Source organism: Taudactylus pleione, unplaced genomic scaffold, assembly GCF_031769625.1.
Source record: "Taudactylus pleione unplaced genomic scaffold, aTauple2 ptg000128l, whole genome shotgun sequence".
NCBI lineage: Eukaryota > Metazoa > Chordata > Amphibia > Anura > Myobatrachidae > Taudactylus > Taudactylus pleione.
The window spans coordinates 5857790-5885485 of NW_028284530.1; the positions used below are offsets into that span (position 1 = coordinate 5857790).

The 27696-nt window shown below is 47.2% G+C and overlaps 1 protein-coding gene across 1 annotated transcript in view; it reads right to left on the minus strand.

Moving 5' to 3' along the window:
* The window catches only part of SYN2 (synapsin II), a 350053-nt gene extending 336764 nt beyond the window's left edge, over positions 1-13289 (minus strand). Inside the window, exon 1 of the mRNA XM_088472716.1 lies at positions 12641-13289. Within this exon, the coding sequence (XP_088328842.1) occupies positions 12641-12918 (278 nt within the window). The 5' untranslated portion in view covers positions 12919-13289. The remainder of the gene's footprint in view (positions 1-12640) is intronic.
* Between the last annotated feature and the right edge of the window lie 14407 nt (positions 13290-27696).

Sequence of the window (27696 nt, forward strand, 5' to 3'; positions counted from 1 at the left end):
CCCCGTCAGGGAGGCACGCCCCCGGCACGCCCACCAAAGGGGGTGTGCTGTCAATCAACATTGACAGCACGCCCCCTTTGATCGGACACAACGAGCGAAGGACTTTCCTTCGCTCGTCGCGTCTGGCGCATGCACACGACGGAGCTCCCTCCGTCGTGCGCATGCTCAGTGCATAACATCGACCCACTTGCGAGCGGACAGCCGCTCGCGAGTGGGTCTGAATCAGGCCCTATGTTCTTAAGCAGGAAAATACATTGCTCTATTTGCATATGTAAAAGCCAATTATGTTACCACATATATAACATAGGCTTTCCATGTAAATGTAAAATTCCCATAATAAATCAAGTTCTGTACGAAAGCATCCAATAAGTTTAACAGCATAAAATCCAGTTTAATTGGCTTACATAATACATGCCATGATCTTTGCATCATCTCTACTTGTTTGCTGGTATAAATCTGTAGTGAATTTCAATTGAGCATCTCTGGTGCTGCACAGTTTACAAGTGGTCATTTATCACTGCAAGCAAATCAGCGATCAATAGCTCAGGTCCCAGCACTGGATCAGCAGCAGCAGCATTCAGAAGACATCCATTAGTCACCCGATGCCGCCATATAATAGGACCAGCACAAGAAACAGGGCTACAGTATATGTACAGTTCTCTGCTTGGCATAGAGCAGGGGTGGGGAACCTTGTTTCTGCCGAGGGCTATTTTGATATATATATATATAATATCAGTCTCGGGCCTGGTGCAGGCCACGCTCCCTCCGTGTGACATCACACGGGGCGGGGCCACAATCAGCGGTGATTACAGCAATGCCGGAGCATCCTGAGGATGCTCTGGGGAGCTGTAAGGGCAGCATTGTGACCGTGTGAAGCGTCCTAAGGACGCTCCAGGCTGCACTGCTGCATAGATTCTGGCTGCAGGGTACCATTCTAGGCACCCTGCTGGCCAGATGAGGCTAGCAGCAAAAAGCTCCGAGGGCCAGACCAAATGATTCCGTGGGCCTTATACGGCCCCCGGGCCTGAGGTTGCCCATCCCTGGCATAGAGCATGGTTTAATGCTGAATTACACATATTTACCTGTGTTGTATTGTATTTCTTTGTTACTTGACCTTCACCAAACACCTTTTGTTTCAAGTAAATTAAAAGAGGGAGTTTTGGATAGAGCTGCATTAGCATGTTAGTGCACACACTTATACCCTGGGCAGCGGGAACTCTAAACAGAGCATAGATCAGGAGACTATATAAAAATCAATGTTGTCAACAAATGTATATACAGTATCTTAAACTGGAACATCAGGTATTGTTGATCTACACTTTCAGTTTAAATAATGAAACATTCTGCATCATCACATACTGTACTACACAGAAGCAATATGGTACTATTCAGAGCTGTAACTAGACTTATTGGTGCCCTGTGCCAGAGAGAGCATTGGCGCCCCCCCATTTTTTAATAAGGGAAGTGCAGCTGAAAAAGGGCCATGGTCTCATGGGAAAGGGCCAGGGAAGAGATAGGGGAGGCCAGGAGATGCTGGGGATAAAACGACAGGAAGCTACAAGTGAGAATGATTATAAACAGGGAAATTGATAATCTCAAACAGCTCCCCCTGCCCTGCGGTGCCCTGTGCCATGGCACAGGTCGCACCACCCTAGTTACGGCCCTGGTACTATTATCATCACTGTTGATTTGTATGGTGCCATAGTGTTCCATAGAGACGGACAGTGGGTAAAACAAAGTGTAGGTAAGGCCTATGCTATGGTAGCATTATAACACACAAAATTTCTCAGGGCACATTAGGCCACGCCCTGATCTACTCAAGCCCCTCATTTTTCTGATGTCACACCTTTTTAATGTGGGACTAAATCCCTTTTACCTCAGAAAATCAGGATGGTGAGCATGAATGCCGAGAGGGGGGGGGCGGATACGGTTTACCCGGGCTTTCTAGAGGGGCCCGGCGGGGCCCGGATTCGGCATCGCGCCGCCCCTCCCCCTTCACAGCAGCTTAGCACACAGGTTGTGCTGGGCTGCGGTGCGAGACTGCCCGCGGCTGGAGCAGTCTCCTATGGCTGTGGGGGGGCTTAGCGCCGGGCTGGGGGGCTTACAGCGCCCCCCTCCTCAGCTGCAAAAGTGATATTTATTTTTTAAGGGGGTGTGTCCACACCTCGATTAGGCCATGCCCCCTCCTTTACCAGGGCCCGGCCGGGCTCTCTACGGCCCTGACGGTGAGCAGTGTGCAGATTCTGTTTTTTTGGGTAGTGAAGTATCGAAACACCTGAATCCGATGCTTAGCGCACATCTCCGATTGTAGCCGCTCTGCACCGACGCAGGATCGTACTGCGCATGTGGTGTGATCCCACACGTAGAGCGGCAGCAGACTCTCAGTGATTTACAGTCTGCTGCCGTTTCTGGGCAGGGAGGGGGCGGAGCCGGCCTCCGCGTCCCAAAAAGTCTGACGGAGATTTCCTGGACTCTTTTGAGTAACTGAGATTGCCCCAAGGTCACTCTGCTGGCAGAGAACCAAGCAGATAATCCGATGCTGCATCCATGCACGAAGGAGACAGGACGCCTCCTGCTACTTTACTATATTAGTGCTATAGCAGCTGCTACCATGTTAGCAGCTTCAATAGCAAATCCGTCCAAGCCTGAATCACCCCCTAGGCGACATTCCTATATTCTGTGTGTGACTGCGGCTGTATCTGCATGCAAAATGCTGCATTAGTGCTGACACTGTAACGTAGCATTTCGCAGGCAGATATAATCGCAGTCGCACACAGAATATAGGCATGCCGCATATCATTTTAATCAGCATAAGCTGCTTGTGCATCCTATTTGCAAATAAGATGCATTTTAAAGGGGAAAAGTCACATGAAAAGACACTCGCACTATCCAGTTGCACAGCGCTCACGAGTTATGTGGAACACGACTTGTAGTGCACGGAGGATAGATGTATGTGGAGTGGACAAATTTGTATGGGGATTTATAATTGTGGTAAACCTCTGAAAAAGGACTAACCGCATTTTGGGCTTTGATACATCTCACCCAGTAAGAGAAATATGGAGGGGACAGCAAGAGAGATATGGAAAGCGGCAGTGAGAGATGTAGAAGGCGGCAGAGAGAGAGAGGTGAGGATGGCAATCAGATAGATATGGAGGGGCAATGACAGAAGTGCAGAGGCTAATGTTTGCATATGTGTGTATAGTACATTGTTGTATATATTAATGCAAAATACTATGTAATAGTTAAATAATGTAATATACTCATGGGTCAGTTGGGATGTGTACACCGCCTTACAGTTTTCATGTCGTCTACGCACATTGGAGACAGGCATTTCCTAGGCTGAATCAATACTCAGAATATTTCCCACCTGTAAGTGAGCGGAGTCACGGTGTGGCCGGCGCAAAAACTTCTTGTTAGCTTCCTCTACAGTTTCCGGATCAGCGGTTAATATTAATTATCAGTTATTAGTTAACATCTTACACTATGAATAATCAATAATTTTTTACTCTAATCAGACTATAAAAAAAATCTGATATTTTTATTCACCGCAAAATCCATTCCTCGAGGTCTATCTGGGAGACGCTCCATTACCTGGGTATATAGTGTGGGTCTTGGAGTCTGGCACTAAAAACAGTTAAACGCTGGCTCCTACCCCCTATATAACCCCTCCCCCTCCACCATAACCACAGTCTACATTAAGCAAAGACGCACCGAGAAAGGAAACACAGCAAAAAAAAAAAAAAAACTCTTAAGTACACTACCAGTAACAAGAACAGAAAACTTGCAAGAACCAAATAAGTAAGGGAGGTAGCTCAGCATCCCCCAGATGGACTTCAAGGAATGGATTTTACGGTGAGTAAAAAATTAGATTCCCTCTTTCATCCATCTGGAGGATGCTCCATTACCTCTGGGAATTGCCAAAGCAAGCTAAGGAGGGAGGGGAGCGTTCGAACCAGCCGCTTGTAGAATCTTACGCCCAACACTGGCGCCACACGCTCCAAATGTATGGAAGCGGTACAATTTCGTGAAAGTGTGTACGGATGACCAGGTTATTACCCTGCACAAGCGCCATGCCGCACAGCCCAAGATGCCCCATCAGCACGAGTCAAGTGGGCCCGAATCGAAACCGTAAAGGAAACATTCGAAGACAAATATGCCTGACGAATGGCAGAAGTAACCCATCTATCAATGGAACCTTTTGAGGTTGGTAAGCCTCACTTTGGTGCATCAATCAACACCAATAAAGAATCCGTACACCTCAGAGAAGATGTACAGTCCAAATAAGTGCGTAAACCACGAACAACATCCAAAAGCACCAGGGATGAACCCTCAGCCAAGGCCTGCTTGAACGCTAGAAAAACAATGTCCTGGTTAATATGGAAAGCAGAGACCCCTTTCGGAAGAAAGGAAGGTTTTGTACATCAGACCACCTGGTCCGAATTAAATATGAGAAGTGGAGGCTTACAGATACTCTTCTGGCCGAGGCAATAGTCAAAAGAAACACAACCTTCAGAGTGAGAGATCGCAACTCCACAGACTCAAGTGGCTCAAAGAGAGCCTACTGTAACACCTCCAATACCAAATTTAAGTCCCAAGAAGGGACCTGAGGGACATAAGGAGGCTGGATACGAAGAACACCCTGAAGGAAAGTCTGGACGTCTGGAATGGTAGCCAACTTCCTTTGGAAAAGGATAGACAGGGCTGACACCTGTCCCCCTTGAGAGAGGACAGTCAAAGGCCCTTAGACAGTCCTTCCTGGAGAAAGGACAAAAGGTGAGAAACACAGAAAATCTCTGGCTTCAACTTTTGATGCTCACACCAGGCTATATATAACTTCCAAACGTGATGATAAATCCGTGAAGTAACTGGTTTGCGGGCCTGGATCATAGTCTCAATCACAAATTAGAAAAACCCTTTAGTTCTTAGGATCCTGGTTTCGTGAACCAAGCCGTCAAAGCCAACCGAGACATATCAGGGTTAAGATATGGCTCTTGATGAAGAAGATCCGGGCGCAGAGGCAGGTGGTATGGATCTTCGGGCAACATGTTCCGAAGAATGGGGTACCAATGACGACGAGGCCAGTCTGGGGCAATGAATAAAACCTAACTAAAAACTAGGGATAGTACCGTAGCTTACTCCAAGGCACTAAAACAAGACTGAGGTTATTGTGGAGAGGGTACGGTTATATAGGGAGTAGGAGCCAGCGTTTAACTGTTTTAGTGCCAGACTCCAAAACCCACGCTATATACCCAGAGGCAATGGAGCGTCCCCCAGATGGATGAAAGAGGAATAAGTGTGTTTCCAGCAAGTTTGTTTTGCTCCCGATTTATTCCAAAAGCAAGAGTATTGCAAAACCCCCTCTAAAACCCCTACACAAACCACAGACCACAATTATCTGTTGCATTAATGATATTAAGCTCAGCAGACTTGTATGCCCTTTATTTAGAATTTCCAAGGCCCATTTCTTGTAGGATTATGCTCTTATTCTCAGTTGTAGACAAATTTTGCAAACAGCATCATAATAACAACAACAACAACATTACAGTAAAAAAATGCTAGCCATTAGAACATTTGTATAAAAAGTACAGAAGACAATTTTCAAGGGTCGACAATTTTGGAGTGGGCACACCATTCTGCGGTGAAGTTTTGAGTGCCTTCACTGAGAAGGGTGCACCTTTATACACAGTCTGCGTTCTGTGATTACAATAGCAGCCAATGAGCTATACTGTTCTGTAGAACTACGCGTTTGTAATGACAAATGTTATGGAAAAATCAGCAAGACAAGATGCTTATCATGTGTCTTCATAATTTCCTCTGATCTCCAAAAAAAAAAAAATTCAGGCCAAGCTGCTCATTAAAATCAATCAAGCTGATTGGGAATGTGTTGAAGTCACAAAGCTATTGTGCACTTTTACATTCTGTTCAAAGAATAACAGATTATTCAAGCAACTCTGCCAAATCTCTTGGCTGGCCAGGTTAGTGTGGTAGAAGGGAATCGGTATGTTATACAGCCGGACGTCAGCCTGGCGGATGAAATACAGACACCGGAAGGCCGGCATATGGAGATCCCAACAGGGTAAGAATAAAGGCTGTGGTGACCCACAGCTATACGAGCGTCCAGGAGGACGCTCCATATTAATGGAGGTGGGCCCTGATTCAGGGCGAGCGCTCTGGTCAGAGCGTCCGGCTCTGAATCAGGGCCAATGTTGGGAGCTAAGCACCTTCTCTATCAGAATGAAAGTGTTGCCTTACAAAAGGCAAGAGAAAAAAAAAAAGGCATTTTTATAATATAAAAAGGTGTTGTGGACAAATAAGAGGCTCATTTCTGTGACTTGGCACAACAAACTTTTGCTTTTACAGTTCAAAGAGCTCATAGATGACCATTTATATTGTAATAATTGTTATTAGCTTTACCCCATGACATGTAATCTGTTTGTTACAGTTAAGCTAGGTCACACTGGAGCAACGGGCATTTGTTCCGACATCAAAACGAATGCCCGTCAACAGTGATTGTGCGTTCACACTGGACGACTTTAATGAACAACGTAATGATCACAGTTACGTCATTCATTAACAATGCATTGGCCGCTAGTGATATCGCACATCAAACCTGGCGACCATCGCTAGCGACTGCGGGAGCGCGCAAACATGCGTACACACAGAGATATAAGCGATATCTCGTAACGAAATGGCATATCATCCCGACATTGCGCCAGTGTGTACTTAGCTTAAACTCAGACAAAACTAGTAATCTACTGAGAAGGAGGTGAGAGGGTGGATAGAGGTTCCTGATTGTTACCATGGTACGACGGTTTTGTTTTTGAACTTTTGAGACCTTAGCACAACAAAAGGCCATGCAGAGTGGATGCACTTCCAGACATGGAATGGGGGGGTGAGCCTACTATGCAAGTTCACTATGGGCCCATAGTTGCGTATGCACAAAAAATGTTCTATGCATGTTCGCTTTTTCCGGTCGGTAAGGGATCCCAGGGATTGGAAATCCTTCTAATAACTGATGTAGACAATTCTGTATAGCCCACACCCTCACTGAATGGTCTAAGGGCCTTATTCACTACGGATCGCAATTCTGCTTATACACACACGCCTTCAGTTGCCAATATCAGCGGTGCCATTTAAATGTGTGCACTCACATTACGATCGCAGGCAGACATAAGTACGCCCACTCCACCTTACTCACATCCGTATACTAGGGGAACATAGCGAAACAATCGGTAATATCGAGTAACATCGGACCCATATGCACACTTGCATAAGCCCTGACCTTACTCAGATATTGATAACAGCCACGTACACTATGGCCACGCAGTGGATAATTCATTTTCTGTGGGCGCATCGCCCGGCAGAAACAGCCTGCCACCCGGAACTTTTCCCCGCCGACCCTCGCTGTGGAACGCTGGCCTCTGAAGTGACCGGAGCTAAAGAAGCCTCTGATCGCTTCAGAGGCCAACGTTCCCAGTGATGCACTGAGCCTGCCCCGCGCGCCTGCTGAATCTAGTTAGATCCAGTCAGCGAGAGGCAGCGGGAGCGGCCAGCAAGTAAAGGTAAGTGCTGAGCTGGGGCCAGGACCAGTCTGGGGGCACTGCATAAGGACACTATTAAACCTGGGGGCACTGCATAAGGGGCCAGCCTGGGGGCACTGCATAAGGGACACTATTAAACCTGGGGGCACTGCATAAGGGGCCAGCCTGGGGGCACTGCATAAGGGACACTATTTAAGCGTGGGGGAACTGCATAAGAGGCCAGCCTGGGGGAACTGCATAAGGGGCCAGTCTGGGGGAACTATTTAAGCCTGGGGGCACTACATAAGGGACCAGTATGGGGGCACTACTTCAGCCAGGGGGCAATACACAAGGGCAAAGTTAAACTACATTGGCAATGCATAAAAGGGGAAATCTACAGGGGGCACTGTATAATGGGCACTTTTGACTGAGAGCCAGTGGGGAAGCAGCCCAAGACCCACAAACGGCACTTCCTGTCAATCACTCTGCCATGGGTCTGTGTATCCTCAATCGCAGTTCCGAACGCAAATGCTAGTTCGTGCACTGCGAGTAATACGCATGCGCAGTATGCAACAATCGACCGATTGCGTGCGTATAAGCAACTGCGTTCCTTGCTTAATCAATCCCAATGTGAGAGTGTCTGGAATCGGTAAGATTTACCACTGGACCCATGCCCGGCGGTTGGAATCCCGACAGCAGCATCCCGGCAGAGGAGGAAATCCCAATCGTCCTAAGGTAAGTATTGACTAACCTAATTGTACCCCCTAACCCTAACCTCCCTTAGGGGTGCCTAACCCTAACCTTTCCCCCCCCCCAGTGCCTAACCCTAATCCCCCCTCTAAGTGCCTAAAGCTAACACCCCCTTCCCCGCCGGCTAAACCCAAGTCCCCCGGGTGTGCCTAACCCTAAGTCCCCCCCGGGGTGCCTTTCCCTAACCCTCCCTTCCCCTAGCCTAAACCTAACCTCCTAGGGAGTGCCTAACCCTAAGTCGTCCCCCCCGGGAACCCTAAACCCAGAACCCTCCCCCCCCGCGGCTATCCACCCTCGGCATCCCTTCGGTCGGGATCCCGGGCGCCAGTCTCCCGGCGTTTGTAAAATGACAGGGGTCTAGATATAGACGCCTGTCATTTAACCCTTGCCAGGATTAAGCAGTCGGGAGGCCGGCTGTCGGGATTAGGTCCGCCGGCTTCCCGACTGCATACCAGAGTGCCTCATTACCACCCAGTTATGCATCTGCAGTCATCAGTAGGTGTAATCAAAATGCATATATGACTCTGAATCGCCCGTACTTGCGTTCACTCAATTCCAGAACAATGTGCTGTGCAAAAAGATAAGGGGCCTGATTCAGTAAGGATCACTATTGCGAACGCAATAGCAATTACGTAAGCATTCTCACTGCAAAGTTATGCTAATTATTTCAATCACAATGCTAAACGCAGCCAAATATAAGAACGCAAACTTCACCCTACACATATCCGTTATACTTGGCAAGTCTGCAAAACCATCGGTAACGGAGTACCATCGCAGCCTCACGCACACTTGCACAAGGTCTGACCTTACTCAGGAATTGCTAACTTCATTGTACGCAGTGAAAGCCCAAGCTGCGTATGGCAGCGCAATGGACAATTTATTTCCGCCCATGCAACGGCATTCAATCGCACTGACACATTTGCATTTCACTGACCACCCCTCCCGTCACCACCCCCAAACGGTCACTTCTTGTCAATCACTCTGCGATGGGTCTGCGCAGTCCCGATCGCAGTGGAGAGGTTGCGCTCTGCGATACATGCACAGAAAGCAACAATCAGCGGATTGCGTGCGGAATCGCAGTTGCGATCGGTAATGAATCAGGCCCAAGGTCCGCAAACAGGTGTACATCCACCTCAGCGTCAGCCTCATATTGTCTAGAAGTCTCCTTTCTTCTTCAAATCAATCACAAAAGATACATCCTGCTGCGCTGCTCCAGAGACACAACCTAACATGGAGGGGCCTAGAATGAATCCATATAAAAAGAAATGTACAGAATAATGGTGTGTACACACCTGACCAATATATCTGCAAACTGTGCAGAACATATGTTCTGCATACAGACTGCCAGATTCGTCGTGATTGACCTCACAACTGGGCGGGCATTTACATGCTCCCGCCCAACTGAGTTGTCATCACCTCCGGACCGTTCAGCAAGTGTACGGGCGGTCGGCTGACGTTATGTAAACATGTGACAAGCGACAGGTCGACATAACATTTTTTCTGTTAGAGTCCTAACTGCAACCGAACCCTAAACTTGTAATATCGACATTCAGACCATGTCGACATAATGCCTACATACCCCTTTTTCTACACTCTGGCATTTTGTAGCTCATTCAAAACTAGCCAAGGCATTATGGCAGGCACAGTACTCTTATGGTTAACATTTGTCAAGCCAAGTGAAAATTAATTGTATATTTAACGATACTCTTTATGTTCACTAATATCACTCTGAAGCTGGCTGTTTGGGTCACAATATAATGTAAGGTTCTGTAAACCATATAGGAAAAAAGAAAAAAAAACATTCCAGGGAAAAGGAATTGCCAACCCCACAAGCTGTGCGATATTACAGGGTATATCCAGCAAAGGGCCCAATATCACCACATTGGTTGCCAATTTGACTGCAATATATAATAATGATCCTTTCCTATGTAAACAAATAAGAAAATGATTGTGCATATTAGTAAACATTGAATGACCACCATCAGCTTGTAGGTGAGACCATCTTCTAAATGCAGTAACAAGCTCCATTGAGGTCCAGAGTGATTTGAACAATTGTGTAGTTCCAAATTGTACAGTGGCCATGTCACATGCCTCTTAAGCTGGCCACACACTAGACCAACTTTCATCCAACCAGCCAACTAGTTGATTGGTTGGAATGAAAATCTTGTAATGTATGGGAGTAACTGATGATCAGCAATTTGCTCCTAAATGCCAGAAAACAGATGAAAATGGTCAGACAAGTTTGTTAAATGTTTGATCTAAACAATTTGTTCAAACAACAGTTTTTAGTCCATTTTCCGGCGTTTGGGAGCAAATTGCTGATTGTCATTTGCTTTCATACCTTACGAGATTTTCATTCCAACCAATCAACTAGTTGGATGGTTGGATGTAAGTTGGTCTAGTGTGTGGCCAGCTTTATGCAGCTGTCTGCATCCTGTTAGTGGAGCCCAGTAAGTGCATATTGAAACATATAGGCCCTCATTCAGAGCCGTACGCTCTTAGCAGAGCGCACGCTCTGAATGAGGGCCGGGCTCCATGAAAATGGAGCGTCCTCCTGGACGCTCGTATAGCTGTGGGTCACCACCCACAGGCTATACGAGCGTGCATTGTGATGGCCGCGATGGTCGTGACCATCGCGACCATCGAAATTGCGTGCCGGAGCCTGCGGTTGAGGTTTTCAACCGCAAGCTCCGGAGTGATTTTGGCTCTTTCAGAGCCAAAATCACTCCCACTGACATCACTAGTGATGTCAGTGGGCCGGCTTTTGACGGGAGGCGTTCCCGTGGGAACGCCCCCGTCAGGGAGGCACGCCCCCGGCACGCCCACCAAAGGGGGCGCGCTGTCAATCAACATTGACAGCACGCCCCCTTTGATCGGACACAACGAGCAAAGGGCTTTCCTTCGCTCGTCGCGTCTGGCGCATGCGCACGACGGAGCTCCCTCCGTCGTGCGCATGCTCAGTCCATAACATCGACCCACTTGCGAGCGGACAGCCGCTCGCGAGTGGGTCTGAATCAGGCCCATATTCCATGGGCTCCTCCTCATACAATTCTTTTTCATTCATCACTTTAAATTAGCAGGAGGACCTATGCAAGGCTTCAATTTCTGTGAAAGGTTCTTCTTCTTATTGGCCCAAAAGGTCACAACTCATGCCAGTTTCACACGGGCCCCAGCTTTCGGCCAAGGCGAAAGAACCCCATGGCAGCGTGGGGCATCAACAGGGGCTCAGGTGGAGGGAGTGCAGCTTTTAAAAAACATGTAGCATATTATATAGAAATAAGCGTATGATACTGTACATCATACACAAATGTACTCATTTTATTTCACCTACAGTACCTGCCTGTAGGAGGCCTCTGTATTATACACACACTACACTGAGTCATTGAAGAGCTGGCTCAGACATCACATTCATGACACTTTCCAAACAGATACATGTCTTTTTCTTCTCAAAATACACTTTAAAAATAATATGATAATATATACTAAATATGTATTTTATACACTGGATTATATAAAATAAATCATCATTTTACAATACATATGACATTCATATATGCACTGCCCTATTCATCTGAGGGGCTCACACAAGTATGTACATACATACTGTAATAACATAAGAATGACCTACAGTATATTTAAGATGGACCAATAAATGAGACAGATACAGAAGTATATATACATAATCATGCATTAGTCTTGAGTTCCACATGATGAATATTTTAGGGAGCCTTACTAGTCGGGGGATGGGGTTCATATAACGTACTGTACATGTAACTATAGGGGGGATAAAGTGTCAGTGTTGGGGGTGTACATGTAATTTAGGGGGACTCACCAGTCAGTGAAAGGCATATAATGTACATGTAATTATAGGGGGGCTGTGTCAGTGCTTGGTGTACATGTAATTTGGAGGACTCAGTGTGGGGAAGGCTTCATATAATGTACATGTAATTATAAGAAGGGCTGTTAGTGCTGGGTGTACATGTAATTTGGGGGGACTCAACAGTCAGTGGAAGGCATATAATGTACATGTAATTTGGGGGGGACTCACCAGTCAGTGGAAGGCATATAATGTACATGAATTTGGGGGGGGACTCACCAGTCAGTGGAAGGCATATAATGTACATGTAATTTGGGGGGGGGACACACCAGTCAGTGGAAGGCATATAATGTACATGTAATTTTGGGGGGACTCACCAGTAAGTGAAAGGCATATAATGTACATGTAATTATAGTGGGGACTGATGTGTCAGTGTTGGGGGTGTACATGTAATTTGGGGGGACTCGCACTATGGGGAAGGCTTCATATAATGTACATGTAATTATAGAGGGTCTGTCAGTGCTGGGTGTACATATAATTTGGGGGGACTCACCAGTCAGTGTGGGGGTCATCAATGATTAGCAGGATGCGAGACCTTCTTCCGGGGCCCCCCGCACTTTGCTCCCCCAGGCCGGCAGAGGCCGCGGTCTGTTTAACCACGTTGGTGATTGAGGAGAAGAAGCCCCCGGACACCTGTCCGCCCTGCCTGCGGTCCGGCTCAACGGGCGGGGGCGGCTGGGGAGGCTCCGGCCGCTGCAGGTCGGTCATGTAGCCATTGGGGAGGTTGGCGATGAAGCTGCTGTCCGACAGCCGGCGCCGCAAGAAGTTCATCGTGCAGACAGGTCACCCAGGGGTTCCCCGCTGTATGTGCCGGGGAGACGGAGGGGTACAGCCGCTTCCTGCTGTCTCTGACAAGGACTCACACTGTCTCTCTGCTCTTCCTCGGGCTGTCAGACACCGGTGGGAGGAGCCGATGGGTCTGCAGTGGCCACAACCTGACGCCCCCCACACCCAAAATCCCGCACCCAAGGCCACTCAGGATGCTGGATGTGTGCAGCTGTGTGCGGGCTGCTCTCTCCGTAGCAATGCTCTGTCTCTGTGTGAGAGAGCAATGCTCTGCTTCCGTGCTCTGCTCTGTCTGTGTACAGGAGGGATGATCTGTGCAGGATGCTCGTTATGCTGATGATTGGTGCGCTGAGATAGATGGTGTACAAATAAATGCAGTGTGAGGGATGCTGGCAAGTATAGGATGCTTTGCGACTAGGAGGAATGCTCTGTAACTAGGAGGGATGCTCTGTAACTAGGAGGGATGCTCTGTGACTAGGGGGGATGCTCTGTGACTAGGAGGGATGCTCTGTGACTAGGGGGGGTGCTCTGTGACTAGGAGGGATGCTCTGTGACTAGGGGGAATGCTCTGTGACTAGGAGGAATGCCCTGTGACTAGGAGGGGTGCTCTGTGACTAGGAGGGGTGCTCTGTGACTAGCACGTATGCTCTGTGACTCGGTGGGATGTGATGTGACTAATGCTGGGCATACACGGCCAGATAAAGTGCCTGTCAGACCGACAGACATTTTGGGGCCCATTCATTAATGATCGCATTTTGCAATGCGATCAGGGCATCCAGTACCGCCCATGATTGCATTGCAAAATGCGATCATACCGGCTGAATGTACTATCCGGCACATGCAGGGAGACGGGCTCCGAGGAGCCCGTCCCTGCGATGTGGCCGGAGTGCATGCGGGTCTGCTGCGCATGCGCAGTCCCGCGGTCTGCACATGAGCTGCGCCCATTGCCGGCGGAGGGATCTGGGAGATCCCTCCGTCGGCTGAAATGCGGTAAGTCCCCATAGACTACAGCGGCTAACGCTATCTTCTTCAGATAGCGTTAGCTGCTGGTGCCAATATCGGGAATACTTCGCATTCCCGATATTTATACATTTGGCAGCATTGCATCCCCCATAGAAACCTATGGGGGAGGCGGCTGCAGGCGGCAATGGAGGGATCGCAGCAGGTATCGGAGATACCTGCTGCGGTCCCTCTTTCATACATCCGGGGGGATACTTAATATTTGAGGTAAACCTCCGAAAACAGGTGTTTTCGGGGAATTTACCTCAAATTAACTTTGATAAATGGGCCCCTTTATCTGGCCGGCTGCCAGCCGCAGATGTCGCCGGCATACACTGTGAGATTTCTCTCACAGTGTATTCGGCAGACATCTGCGCTCCGCCCCCGGGGGAGGAGACATTTCCCTGTTCCTTCCGTAGGAAGGAACACAGGAAATGTCTGTCTGTCGGCCGCGGCTGGGCATACACTGCCCGATGCGGCCGACAGTTTACCGGGAAATATCGCATCGGACGAGCATGCTAGACAATCCGGCATGCCCGACCAAGCAATATTTAACCCTTGGTCGCCCCCCACACGCTACAATTATCGGGGCGATCCGCCGATATCAGGCGGATCGCCCCGATAATTGTAGCGTGTATGGCCAGCATAAGAGGGATGCCCTGTGACTAGGAAGGGTGCTCTGTGACTAGCAGGGATACCCTGTGACTATGAGGGATGTGATGTGACTAAGAGGGATGCCCTGTGACAAAGAGGGGTGGTCTGTGACTAGCAGAGATGCTCTGTGACTAGGAAGGGTGCTCTGTGACTAGGAGGGATGTGATGTGACTAGGAGGGGTGCTCTGTGACTAGGCTGGATGGCTTGTGACTAGGAGGGTGCTCTGTGACTAGCAGGGATACCCTGTGACTAGGAGGGATGTGATGTGACTAGGAGGGGTGCTCTGTGACTAGCAGGTATGCTCTGTGACTAGCAGGAATACACTGTGACTAGGAGGAATGCCCTGTGACTTGGAGGGGTGATCTGTGACTAGCAGGGATACCCTGTGACTAGGAGGAATGCTCTGTGACTAGGAGGGGTGCTCTGTGACTAGCAGGTATGCTCTGTGACTAGCAGGGATACCCTGTGACTAGGAGGAATTCCCTGTGACTAGGAGGGGTGATCTGTGACTAGCAGGGATACCCTGTGACTAGGAGGAATGCCGTGTGACTAGGAGGGTGCTCTGTGACTAGGAGGGTGCTCTGTGACTAGCAGGAATGCCCTGTGAATAGGAGGGGTGCTCTGTGACTAGGAGGGGTGCTCTGTGACTAGCAGGTATGCTCTGTGACTAGCAGGGATACCCTGTCACTAGGAGGAATGCCCTGTGACTTGGAGGGGTGATCTGTGACTAGCAGGGATACCCTGTGACTAGGAGGAATGCTCTGTGACTAGGAGGGATGCGATGTGACTAAGAGGGGTGCTCTGTGACTAGCAGGTATGCTCTGTGACTAGCAGGGATACCCTGTGACTAGGAGGAATTCCCTGTGACTAGGAGGGGTGATCTGTGACTAGCAGGGATACCCTGTGACTAGGAGGAATGCCCTGTGACTAGGAGGGTGCTCTGTGACTAGGAGGGTGCTCTGTGACTAGCAGGAATGCCCTGTGACTAGGAGGGGTGCTCTGTGATTAGAATGCTCTATGACTAGGAGGAATCCCTGTGACTAGAAGGGATGCCCTGTGACCAGGGCTGGTGCTAGGTTTCTCAGCGCCCAGCCCTGTCCTGTGCTGAACTGTCGCCCCTTCCCTCAAAAAATTCTGGAGCTTGCACCCGATAGAAAACACCATCTGTAGATGGCATTGCCTAATAGAAGCCTATGGGTTTATTTTTGGATTAATCCCGGAGAGGGATCCAATAGAATCCTTCCCAGGGTCCCCCATGGTTCGCGCATGTGCTGGCCGATGGACACTCAGGTGCAGAAGGACTCCCAGGTCATGAACTGAGAAGTCCTCACACCGCAAAGGCCAGCTCTTATTGGAAGAGCAGTCCTTTGCGGGTTTTAATCACAATTGTACATGCATACGGCGTTCGACGTCTGTCTTTAGTCTCGCATCGGGATTTAGACGCCGGGATTTAGTCAGACGGCTTCCAGGCCATCTGCATTTGGACCACATACCAACAATTCACCCCTCCCCAACACCCATTAACTCAATCACACACCAAGAAGACATTAAAAAGTTTCCATGCTTTCCTGGCTCCTGCTCATTCAGCTCCTTGTTTTTCTTCTTGTACAGTATGGGAGGCGGAGCTTGCATAATTAGCTTGAGCGACCGGCAAATTCTGATTTCTGGTACACATTACGGTGATGTAATGAAGGACGGAATGATCACTCATTACCCAATAGAAGTCTATGGGCTTCCTATCGGGACACTCCCCCTTGGGAGGGATCTGATTGGATTCCTCCCATGAGCCCCTACGGCCGTGAAGTCCCTCTGCCCGGCAGCATCGCAAGGGACAGCTCTAATCTGTACTTTGCAATATTCTTGGCACATACCACAGTAATGAACCGCAGTATGTACCCAAAGACAGGCAGAATGTACCGCATCGCTAATGCGATGCTTAGTACATCCCGCCCTATGAGAGTCTCTGATTCTTTGCACTACTGCTCACCGGTAGGCACCTGCCAACTCCTCTCCATGGACAATATAAGCAGTTGATGTTCGTGACACTTAAGGTAAATGCACCATGCACCACATTGTCACTAGAGTGGATGATCTGTGTACTACTCCGCTCTCCCAGAGAATGGGGAGGGGCTCTCAGAGAGCATATTATATAATATATATATATATATATATATACACATACATATATTGCCGCGATTATTAAATCTGTGTCTTGGTAAATATTATCATTTTATTTTGCTATGTACTAAACTGGACCTGAAGGGATAGCGGAAGTGATAACCGTTGTCCCTGTGAATTACTTCCCTGGCATATTGGAGAAATTCCCGGTAGACTGGATGATCTGTGTATCTCACCGCTCTCCCAGAGTAGGTGGGGCTCTCTGAGAGCAGGGGCTTGTCTGACGCTGAAAGTTAAGGAGAACCAGAAGTTAAAGTAAATACAACATATTTATTATAAGGTAATTATGTTTGTATTGTTTTATATCCTGAAGACAGTTTATCACATAAACTGAAACGATGATCACCGTGTTGTATTTATTGAGTACCTGAGTGCCGCACTACCGGAGGAGTTTATATATATATATATATATATACATATACAGAGATCAGGTGCGGCACTCGGGGCAATAAGCAGGCAGAGACACAAAGATGAATAAACGTTTCAGTGTTAGATATACTATCTAACACTGAAACGTTGATTCATCTTTGTGTCTTTGCCTGTTTATTGCGCCAAATGCCGCACCTGATCTCTCTCTCTCTCTCTCTCTCTCATATATATATACATATATATAGAAACTCCTCTGGTCTCTGTATATGCTGCTTCCCTGCTGTGAGGGCATCGGTCAGAGTTACCCATATTACCTGGAGTGGAGGACCGTTTGCACATTATATATATATATATATATATATATATATATATATATATTACAATAACACCAACGGCTGGCACTCCATTCTAAAAATTAAGTGCTCTGGGTGCGCGTCCAACAAACGACAACATGCATATATAGAAAAATAGATGGCACTCCTAGAGACTTGGTAAATATGAACAAAAACGAGGCAGAAAACAGTGTATCAAATTCAACGTTTCATGATGTGAATCATTTCGTCAGGAACACCAAACATATAAAAAACACGTACCTTTATAGTTAACAGTCACCCAGTGTCAAATTCGTGTCTCCGCTGCCCGGGGCGCGATGACGTCATCCCAATGCGCATGAAGCACCAGCGTCACGACAGCCTCAGGGGGCGGGACCCGCAACGATGTGTAACACCCATCACCATGACAACAAGTCATAACAATGACAACGGCTGCAGATAATCAACCTGTGGAAACAACATGGTTAGAACGGACTGTACTATTCAATATCCATGTAAAAACGGGAATAACCCTATCTAAATACATAAAGACAGCAATAAAACGTGTCTAGAAACAAGGCATCAAGATAGGAGACATCTAAGTGTCACAAAATATGTATGGAGCTATACACTGAAACAGATATGGCAGTCTTTTAGAGAAAACAAGCTAATGTAAGTTGCTCATTAAGCCCTAACGGGGATACAGTCTGGAGCTCATGTATCCAGAACGCTTCCTTACGCAGCTGAGCCCTGCCGCGATCACCTCCTCTTAATCTCGGAGCAATCCAGTCTATCATCTTGAACTTCAAAGATGCCAAGTTATGGCGATGTGAAACAAAGTGCCTGGGTACTGGGAGGTCTGAATTTTTGCCCTCTAGGGCCATCCTTATAGAAGAGCGGTGAAGCGCCATCCGCTCTTTGAACATCCTAGTCGTTTTTCCTACGTATAGAAGTCCACAAGGACACTTAATGTAGTAAATTACAAAACGAGAGGTACATGTCAAGGAATATTTGATCTTGTACTTCTTACCAGACCTGGGATGTAAAAACGAGTCACCAATATCAAGATATGAACAAGTAGTGCATCCGAGACATCTAAAATTCCCCGGCTTCCTACTTAAAAAATGGGAGTGTACTTGAGCTTTTTTACCGGTCACGTCATTCTGTACAAGAATGTCCTTCAAATTCCGTCCTCTTCTGTAACACGGTAATAATGTTTTGTTCCTCAAGGCAGGTAGGTCAGGATCCTGATTAATCAAGGGCCATGCTTGCTTGGCAACTTGGTTTAAGTGTCCACTTGCTGTCGTGTAGTCACTAACCCATATGATTTTGGCACCCGTATTTTTCTTGGAAGATGCTGCTAAAGTGTCATTCCTATTTAAGGCCAGCACTCTCTCCTTGGCTGTTTTAAGTCTTTTGGGGTTATACCCTCTGCTTATAAATTTTTTGATGATAAAATCAATCTCCAATGTAGCCTCCTTATGGTCACTGCAAATACGAAATGCTCTTAGGAATTGAGAAAAAGGGAGCCCTCTTTTAAGCGGTTCAGGGTGATGACTCCCAGCTTCCAAAAAGGTGTTCCTATCCGTATTCTTACGGTAGACAGAAGTACATAATAGGTTATCTTTGACATTAATCAGGACATCTAAATAGTGTATGGACTAATGACTTGTTTCATAGGTAAATTTAATCGTACCTTCCAGTTGATTGATTTCATCAATCATACTCCTGAAGTCATTGGGCCTGATTCAGACCCACTCGCGAGCGGCTATCCGCTCGCAAGTGGGTCGATGGTGTGCACTGAGCATGCGCACGACGGAGGGAGCTCCGTTGTGCGCATGCGCGAGACGCGATGAGCGAAGGACTTTCCTTCGCTCGTGTCTGATCAAAGGGGGCGTGCTGTCGATGTTGATTGACAGCACGCCCCCTTTGGTGGGCGTGCCGGGGGCGTGCCTCCCTGACGGGGGCGTTCCCAAGGGAACGCCTACCGTCAGAAGCCGGCCCACTGACATCACTAGTGATGTCAGTGGGAGTGATTTTGGCTCTGATAGAGCCAAAATCACTCCGGGCCTTGCGGTTGAGAAACTCAACCGCAGGCTCCGGCTCGCAGTGGCCATCAAACTTCACGCTCGTATAGGCTGTGGGTGGTGACCCACAGCTATACGAGCGTCCAGGAGGACGCTCCATTTTTATGGAGGACGGCCCTCATTCAGAGCGAGTGCTCTGCTCAGAGCGTCCGGCTCTGAATGAGGGCCTTTGTCTTCACCATCCCATAATAAGAATACATCATCAATGTACCTCGTATGGCCTTTAATTTTCTCGGCTCTAGCTGCTACAGCAAAAAATAAGTCTTTTTCTACTTCAAACATAATAGCATCCGGGAAACTCGGTGCGACGCATGAGCCCATCGCGCATATGATTTTTTGTATATAAAATTGACCATCAAAGATGAAATAATTTCGGATTAATGTAAGCTCTAATAACCTCATAAAAAAATCTATATCTGGGCCAACATAATTGGGGTTGTTGGTAATCAGCCGTCTGGTCGCCTCTAGGCCGGCCTGATGTGGTATGCTGGTGTAGAGGCCTACCACGTCCATAGTGCACAACAAATACCTGGAATAACTTTTTTGCCATTCTCCCAATTTCAATAGGAAAGCAGTGGTGTCTTTCAGAAAGGTTTGTTCAGATTGTATAACGGGTTGTAAATAAAAATCAAGGAATTGTGCAACTTTATAATATAAAGAATCACGTGCAGCGATGATTGGACGACCTGGTGGAGAGACAAGGGATTTATGTATTTTCGGGAGCGTATACAATAAAGGGGTGCCAAGAAACTCTTGCTGTAGTCCTTCGGCTATTTTTTTTTAGATTATATTATCAGTAATTGCCTGTGTCAACAACGAGTGCAGTTCCCTTTTGAATATCATCGTGGGATCCTGTGATAATTTCATATACACCTCATCATTGCTGAGTTGGGAATACATTTCTTGTTTGTACTGTTCAAGATCCTGCACCACAATACCTCCTCCCTTGTCTGCCGTATGTATTATAATGTCCTTGTATTGCTTCAGATACTGTAATGCTTTATACTCTCCTTTATTCAAGTTCACTTGATGTATGCCATGCCATTTTTTAATTGCAAAGAATCTGTAGTTTTATATAATCTGGAAGTGAAATTTTTTATAGAGGAATTAGAAGAGATTGGGTCAAATGTTGAATTCTTCAAAAATGGTAAATATTCCCGATCTGTGGAGTCAGGGCCAAAAAATTCCTTCAAGAGTATTTGTCTATTAAGTTTATATATATCAGTTTTACTTTTAAAGATATTAGGACCATTCGTAGGCACAAAAGACAGACCTTTGTTCAATAGATTTATTTAATTCGTCGTTAAATTGCGTGAAGACAAGTTGAAGACTAGATTCTCTTTTTCACAATTTTTTTTTTAATTTCCCGCGCCCACTGACCGCCCCTCCTGGTTGGATATCTGGGGGATCTCCTCGGGCTCTGGTAACTACTCCTAAAGGGGGTCTCTGCTTGGAGATAGGTTGTGATCTCTCCCCACCTTCACCTTCACTTGAGGTGGCCGCTGCACTTGATGTATCAGTGTCCAATCTGGACACTTTGTTACTTCGCTTTTGATGGGGTCTAAACGATCTGCCTCCTGTTTGGTGTTTTTGATTCACCCAGGCGTAGACCCTCTGTTCCTCATAATCTTTATTGACTATATTGAGTTTGTTCCTTTTAAAATTGACAAGGTCAGCTTTATACTTGTCCACCGCCTTGGAGAGATCTTCCAACCATTCTTTGGATGTATCACTTTTCAATAAATCCAGATGATCTTTTTCAAACAGACTAATTTTCTCTCTGATGTTTTTGAGCTCCCTTGTTGCCTCTTCATTAACTAGCAATATCAGGTCGAAAGAACATTTGTTCAGTATCGCCGCCCATTTTCTACAGAAATCTTGGTTAAACCGTCCAATAGTCGGAATATTGCGTATCCGAAATCCTCGGGGAATCTTCTTTTCTCGAAAATAGTCTGAAAGGCTCACACCGTGTAAAAAATAGTCAATTTCTTTCTTGCGTAATTTTAAAATTTGAAAATAGCACTGCTCAGGTGTAATAGAGCCTCCAGTACATTGTAATTTCTCTTTAAATAAGATACTCTCCGTTTCTGAGTCAGAATACGAAAATAATTCACCTAATGGTAAATTAATCTGAGAAAAACCACTGACTTCCACAGGATCTGCATGTGTAGACATATCCCTCTCACAGTGACGTGAGAAGAGAGAATACAAAAAACAGGGACAAACTGCAGCAAAAAGGTAACGATGAGTTAATCCAGCTGTCAAGGAGTAGTGGGTGCCTTGCCAAACTAGTGCAGCAAGCACAAGTCCATAACTAGGGATGAGCGGGTTCGGTTCCCTGAGAACCGAACCCACCCGAACTTCGGGGATCCGGGGCGATCCGAGCCCAAGCTCGGATCTCCCTGTCTGCCCCGGATCCCTCTCCCGAGGCAAAACCTCGAGATCTGCTGTCGGATCTCGAGGTTTTGCCTCGAGCGGCCATTTAAAAAAAAATGCCTTTGCCTTTAATGGGCAAAGTGCTGATTGGCTGACAGAGCCGTCTGTCACGGCTCTCAGCCAATCAGCATTATGGTGCTCATTTGCATGTAGCACGGACTCGTGAGATCCGTGCTACATGCATCTGTGTGATTGACAGTGACACAGAGCACAGATGGGTCAGTGAGACCCGTCTGTGCTGCTGTGTATTTCAATGACACAGATGCACGCACGGACCAGGAGATCCGTGCTACTTGCATCTGTGTCATTGACACAGAGCACTAACGGGTCCGTGAGACCCGTCTGTGCTGCTGTGGTAAATAAAAAAAAAAAAAACCTGTGTAAAAAGAGAAAAAAATGGCGTCCTCCCCCCCAAAAAAAGAGCAACCAGCCCCGGGCATTAGTGACCCAGTGCTGGGTGTGCTTAAATACAGGGGACAAATGACATAGGGGTCCCCTGTACTTAAACACAACCAGCACCGGGCTAGTCAGAACCAGAGCTGGTTGCCAAAATACGGGGGACAAACGACGTAGGGGTCCCCCGTATTCTGCGCAACCAGCTCTGGGCTCTGATCCGGTCCTGGTTCTGGAAATACAGGGGAAAAAAATGAGTAGGGTTCCCCTGTATGTTCCAGAACCAGCACTGGACTTTTTCTAGCGGGGGGCTGATGCCACAGCCAGGGGAGCCCTTTCACCGGGCCCCCCAGCCGCAGCATCAGCCCTGACCGCTAGTCAGCCCAGGCCGGGGATCCCTGGAGAGCTGGGGACCCCCCCAATAAAGGGGTCACCCTCTCCAGGGCACCCCAGGCCCAGGCTGATAGCCCGGGGCTATCCCCGCCACCCCTGGTGGCGGTGGGTGGCGGGTTGATTGTGTGGTGTGGTGTAAATAAAGAATATCAAACATTGTCTTTACAAGTAGAACTGCAAGTCCCAGCAAGCCTGCCCCGCATGCTGGTACTTGGAGAACCACAAGTACCAGCATGCAGGGCATTAAGGGCCCACTAGTACCTGTAGTTCACCTGTAAAAAAATGTTTAAAAAAAACACAGGACACACACACCGTGACAGTATAAGTTTATTAAACATACATACACACACACACACACACATGTACACATACTCACCTATGTAACCTGTAGCATCGGTCCACTTGTCCGGTAAAGTATCCCTAGGGGACCTGTGAAAAAAAACATACTCACCATCTCCTATGCGAGGTTCTGTCCTCTTCGTTCCAAAGTAGGCATCCCCGGACTTGGCAAAAAAAAAAAAACGAAAACGCGATCCACGAACTTAGTACCGTTCTATAGAACGGTACTTCCCGAATGAGAGCTTAGCGGCGGGGTATCACCATGGAAACCCCGCTGCTAAGCGTTCATTGGCTGAGAGAGGCCATCTCCCGTCTCTCTCAGCCAATGAACGGCTCCCTCCATTGTAGTCAATGCTGGGAGCCGCAAGGTTATTAAAGTTTACCCTGCGGTTCCCACCATTGACTACAATGGAGGGAGCCGTTCATTGGCTGAGAGACGGGAGATGACCTCTCTCAGCCAATGAACGCTTAGCAGCGGGGTTTCCATGGTGATACCCCACCGCTAAGCTCTCATTCGGGAAGTACCGTTCTATAGAACGGTACTAAGTTCGTGGATCGCGTTTTCGTTTTTTTTTTTTGCCAAGTCCGGGGATGCCTACTTTGGAACGAAGAGGACAGAACCTCGCATAGGAGATGGTGAGTATGTTTTTTTTCACAGGTCCCCTAGGGATACTTTACCGGACAAGTGGACCGATGCTACAGGTTACATAGGTGAGTATGTGTACATGTGTGTGTGTGTATGTATGTTTAATAAACTTATACTGTCACGGTGTGTGTGTCCTGTGTTTTTTTAAACATTTTTTTTACAGGTGAACTACAGGTACTAGTGGGCCCTTAATGCCCTGCATGCTGGTACTTGTGGTTCTCCAAGTACCAGCATGCGGGGCAGGCTAGCTGGGACTTGCAGTTCTACTTGTAAAGACAATGTTTGATATTCTTTATTTACACCACACCACACAATCAACCCGCCACCCACCGCCACCAGGGGTGGCGGGGATAGCCCCGGGCTATCAGCCTGGGCCTGGGGTGCCCTGGAGAGGGTGACCCCTTTATTGGGGGGGTCCCCAGCTCTCCAGGGATCCCCGGCCTGGGCTGACTAGCGGTCAGGGTTGATGCTGCGGCTGGGGGGCCCGGTGAAAGGGCTCCCCTGGCTGTGGCATCAGCCCCCCGCTAGAAAAAGTCCAGTGCTGGTTCTGGAACATACAGGGGAACCCTACTCATTTTTTGTCCCCTATATTTCCAGAACCAGGACCGGATCAGAGCCCAGAGCTGGTTGCGCAGAATACAGGGGACCCCTACGTCGTTTGTCCCCCATATTTTGGCAACCAGCGCTGGTTCTGACTAGCCCGGTGCTGGTTGTGCTTAAGTACAGGGGACCCCTACGTCGTTTGTCCCCTGTATTTAAGCACACCCAGCACTGGGTTACTAATGCCCGGGGCTGGTTGCTCTTTTTTGGGGGGGTGCACGCCATTTTTTTCTTTTTTTACACAGGTTTTTTTTTTTTTTTTTACCACAGCAGCACAGACGGGTCTCACGGACCTGTCATTGCTCTGTGCCAATCACACAGATGCATGTAGCACGGATCTCCCGGGTTCGTGCTACATGCAAATGGGCACCATAACGCTGATTGGCTTCCTGTCTGCCACTGCAGTGCCACTCCTAGATGGGCCACGTGTTTGTGCCGCCCCCTTGTGTCGCTTAGCATAGTCATCCAGCTTCCTCGGTACAACCTTTTGGCCTAAAAACAATATTGTGAGGTGTTCAGAATAGAGTGGAAATGAGTGGAAATTAATGTTATTGGGGTTATTAATAGCGTAGGAACAAAAAAAGGCCCATTTATGTGATTTTAGCGGGTTTTTTTTATTTTTTAAGAAAAAATCCAGATCCAAAACACAAAACCCAGAACCCAAAACACGGAAGGGTGGTTTTGGCAAAACCAATCCAGATCCAAAACACGAAGAAAGATCCAGATCCAAAACCAAAACACAAAACACGAAAAGTGTCCGGTGCACACCCCTATCCATAACACAATAATACCAACAGCTGGCACTCCAATCTAAAAATTAAGTGCTCTATACAAAATTTCACTTCCAGATTATATAAAACTACAGATTCTTTGCAATTAAAAAATGGCATACATCAAGTGACCTTAATAAAGGAGAGTATAAAGCATTACACGATCTGAAGCAATACAAGGACATTATAATACATACGGCAGACAAGGGAGGAGGTATTGTGGTGCAGGATCTTGAACAGTACAAACAAGAAATGTATTCCCAACTCAGCAATGATGAGATGTATATGAAATTATCACAGGATCCCACGATGATATTCAAAAGGGAACTGGACTCGTTGTTGACACAGGCAATTACTGATAATATAATCTAAAAAAAAATAGCCGAAGGACTACAGCAAGAGTTTCCTGTCACCCCTTTATTGTATACGCTCCCGAAAATACATAAATCCCTTGTCTCTCCACCAGGTCGTCCGATCATCGCTGCACGCGCATGCTCAGTGCACACCATCGACCCACTTGCGAGCGGATAGCCGCTCGCGAGTGGGTCTGAATCAGGCCCAATGACTTCAGGAGTATGATTGATGAAATCAATCAACTGGAAGGTACGATTAAATTTAACTATGAAACAAGTCATTAGTCCATACACTATGTAGATGTCCTGATTAATGTCAAAGATAACCTATTATGTACTTCTGTCTACCATAAGAATACGGATAGGAACACCTTTTTGGAAGCAGGGAGTCATCACCCTGAACCGCTTAAAAGAGGGCTCCCTTTTTCTCAATTCCTAAGAGCATTTCGTATTTGCAGTGACCACAAGGAGGCTACATTGGAGATTGATTTTATCATCAAAAAATTTATAAGCAGAGGGTATAACCCCAAAGGACTTAAAACAGCCAAGGAGAGAGTGCTGGCCTTAAATAGGAATGACACTTTAGCAGCATCTTCCAAGAAAAATACGGGTGCCAAAATCATATAGGTTAGTGACTACACGACAGCAAGTGGACACTTAAACCAAGTAGCCAAGCAAGCATGGCCCTTGATTAATCAGGATCCTGACCTACCTGCCTTGAGGAACAAAACATTATTACCGTGTTACAGAAGAGGACGGAATTTGAAGGACATTCTTGTACAGAATGACGTGACCGGTAAAAAAGCTCAAGTACACTCCCATTTTTTAAGTAGGAAGCCGGGGAATTTTAGATGTCTCAGATGCACTACTTGTTCATATCTTGATATTGGTGACTCGTTTTTACATCCCAGGTCTGGTAAGAAGTACAAGATCAAATATTCCTTGACATGTACCTCTCGTTTTGTAATTTACTACATTAAGTGTCCTTGTGGACTTCTATACGTAGGAAAAACGACTAGGATGTTCAAAGAGCGGATGGCGCTTCACCGCTCTTCTATAAGGATGGCCCTAGAGGGCAAAAATTCAGACCTCCCAGTACCCAGGCACTTTGTTTCACATCGCCATAACTTGGCATCTTTGAAGTACAAGATGATGGACTGGATTGCTCCGAGATTAAGAGGAGGTGATCGCGGCAGGGCTCAGCTGCGTAAGGAAGCGTTCTGGATACATGAGCTCCAGACTGTATCCCCGTTAGGGCTTAATGAGCAACTTACATTAGCTTGTTTTCTCTAAAAGACTGCCATATCTGTGTCAGTGTATAGCTCCATACATATTTTGTGACACTTAGATGCAGGGCTGCCATCAGAAATGGTGGGGCCCGTTACTGACAAATTAGGCAGGGCCCCCGGGGTATGGGGCAGATGTGGGCGGAGCTGTGGATGGAGCTACTTTGGGGGTGAGAGACAGAGAAGGCTAGACCTATTGGGGGCACAGATTAATCATTTGTAAGTTCTGTTATATTACTTGCTGTGCTGACATTTTTATTTGCATGTTCTTAATTTAATATATCTAAGCACAAGATGGTGTGTGTGTGTATATATATATATACACACACATACACATATATATAACATACACAAACAAAAGCCTCTGGTGCTTAGCTATATTAAATTAAAAGCATGCAAGTGTCTGCACAGCAAGTGATAAAACAGCACTTACCCACATGTATGTGTGTGATTTTATATATATTTATATATATACACACATACACACACTGTATATATACTGTGTGTATATATATATATATACACACACACACACACACTCTGTATTTATACTGTATATATATATATATATATACTGTATATAATACATACATTAGGCACTCCCTCCCTACAAAAGAGCCCAAACTTACCTGGACACTTACCTGGACAGCCAGCGCAGAGTGATGTGAGGTACCGCGTGTCACCTGTGGAATGCACCGGCAGCTGCCAGAGAAGAGAAGAAGAGCCTCGGTGGCATTTAATACATGGAGCAGGTCGCAAGCCAATCACAGCTCGCTGAACGGCAGCCGGCCAATCAGCAGCGGCCGCTGCTGATTGGCTGGATGCTGTTCCACGAGCTGTGATTGGCTCGCGGAACTGCAGCCAATGAGCAGCGGCCGCTGCTGATTGGCTGGCTGCCGTTCCGCGAGCTGCTGTGATTGGCTTGCTGCCGGCTCCATGTATTAAATG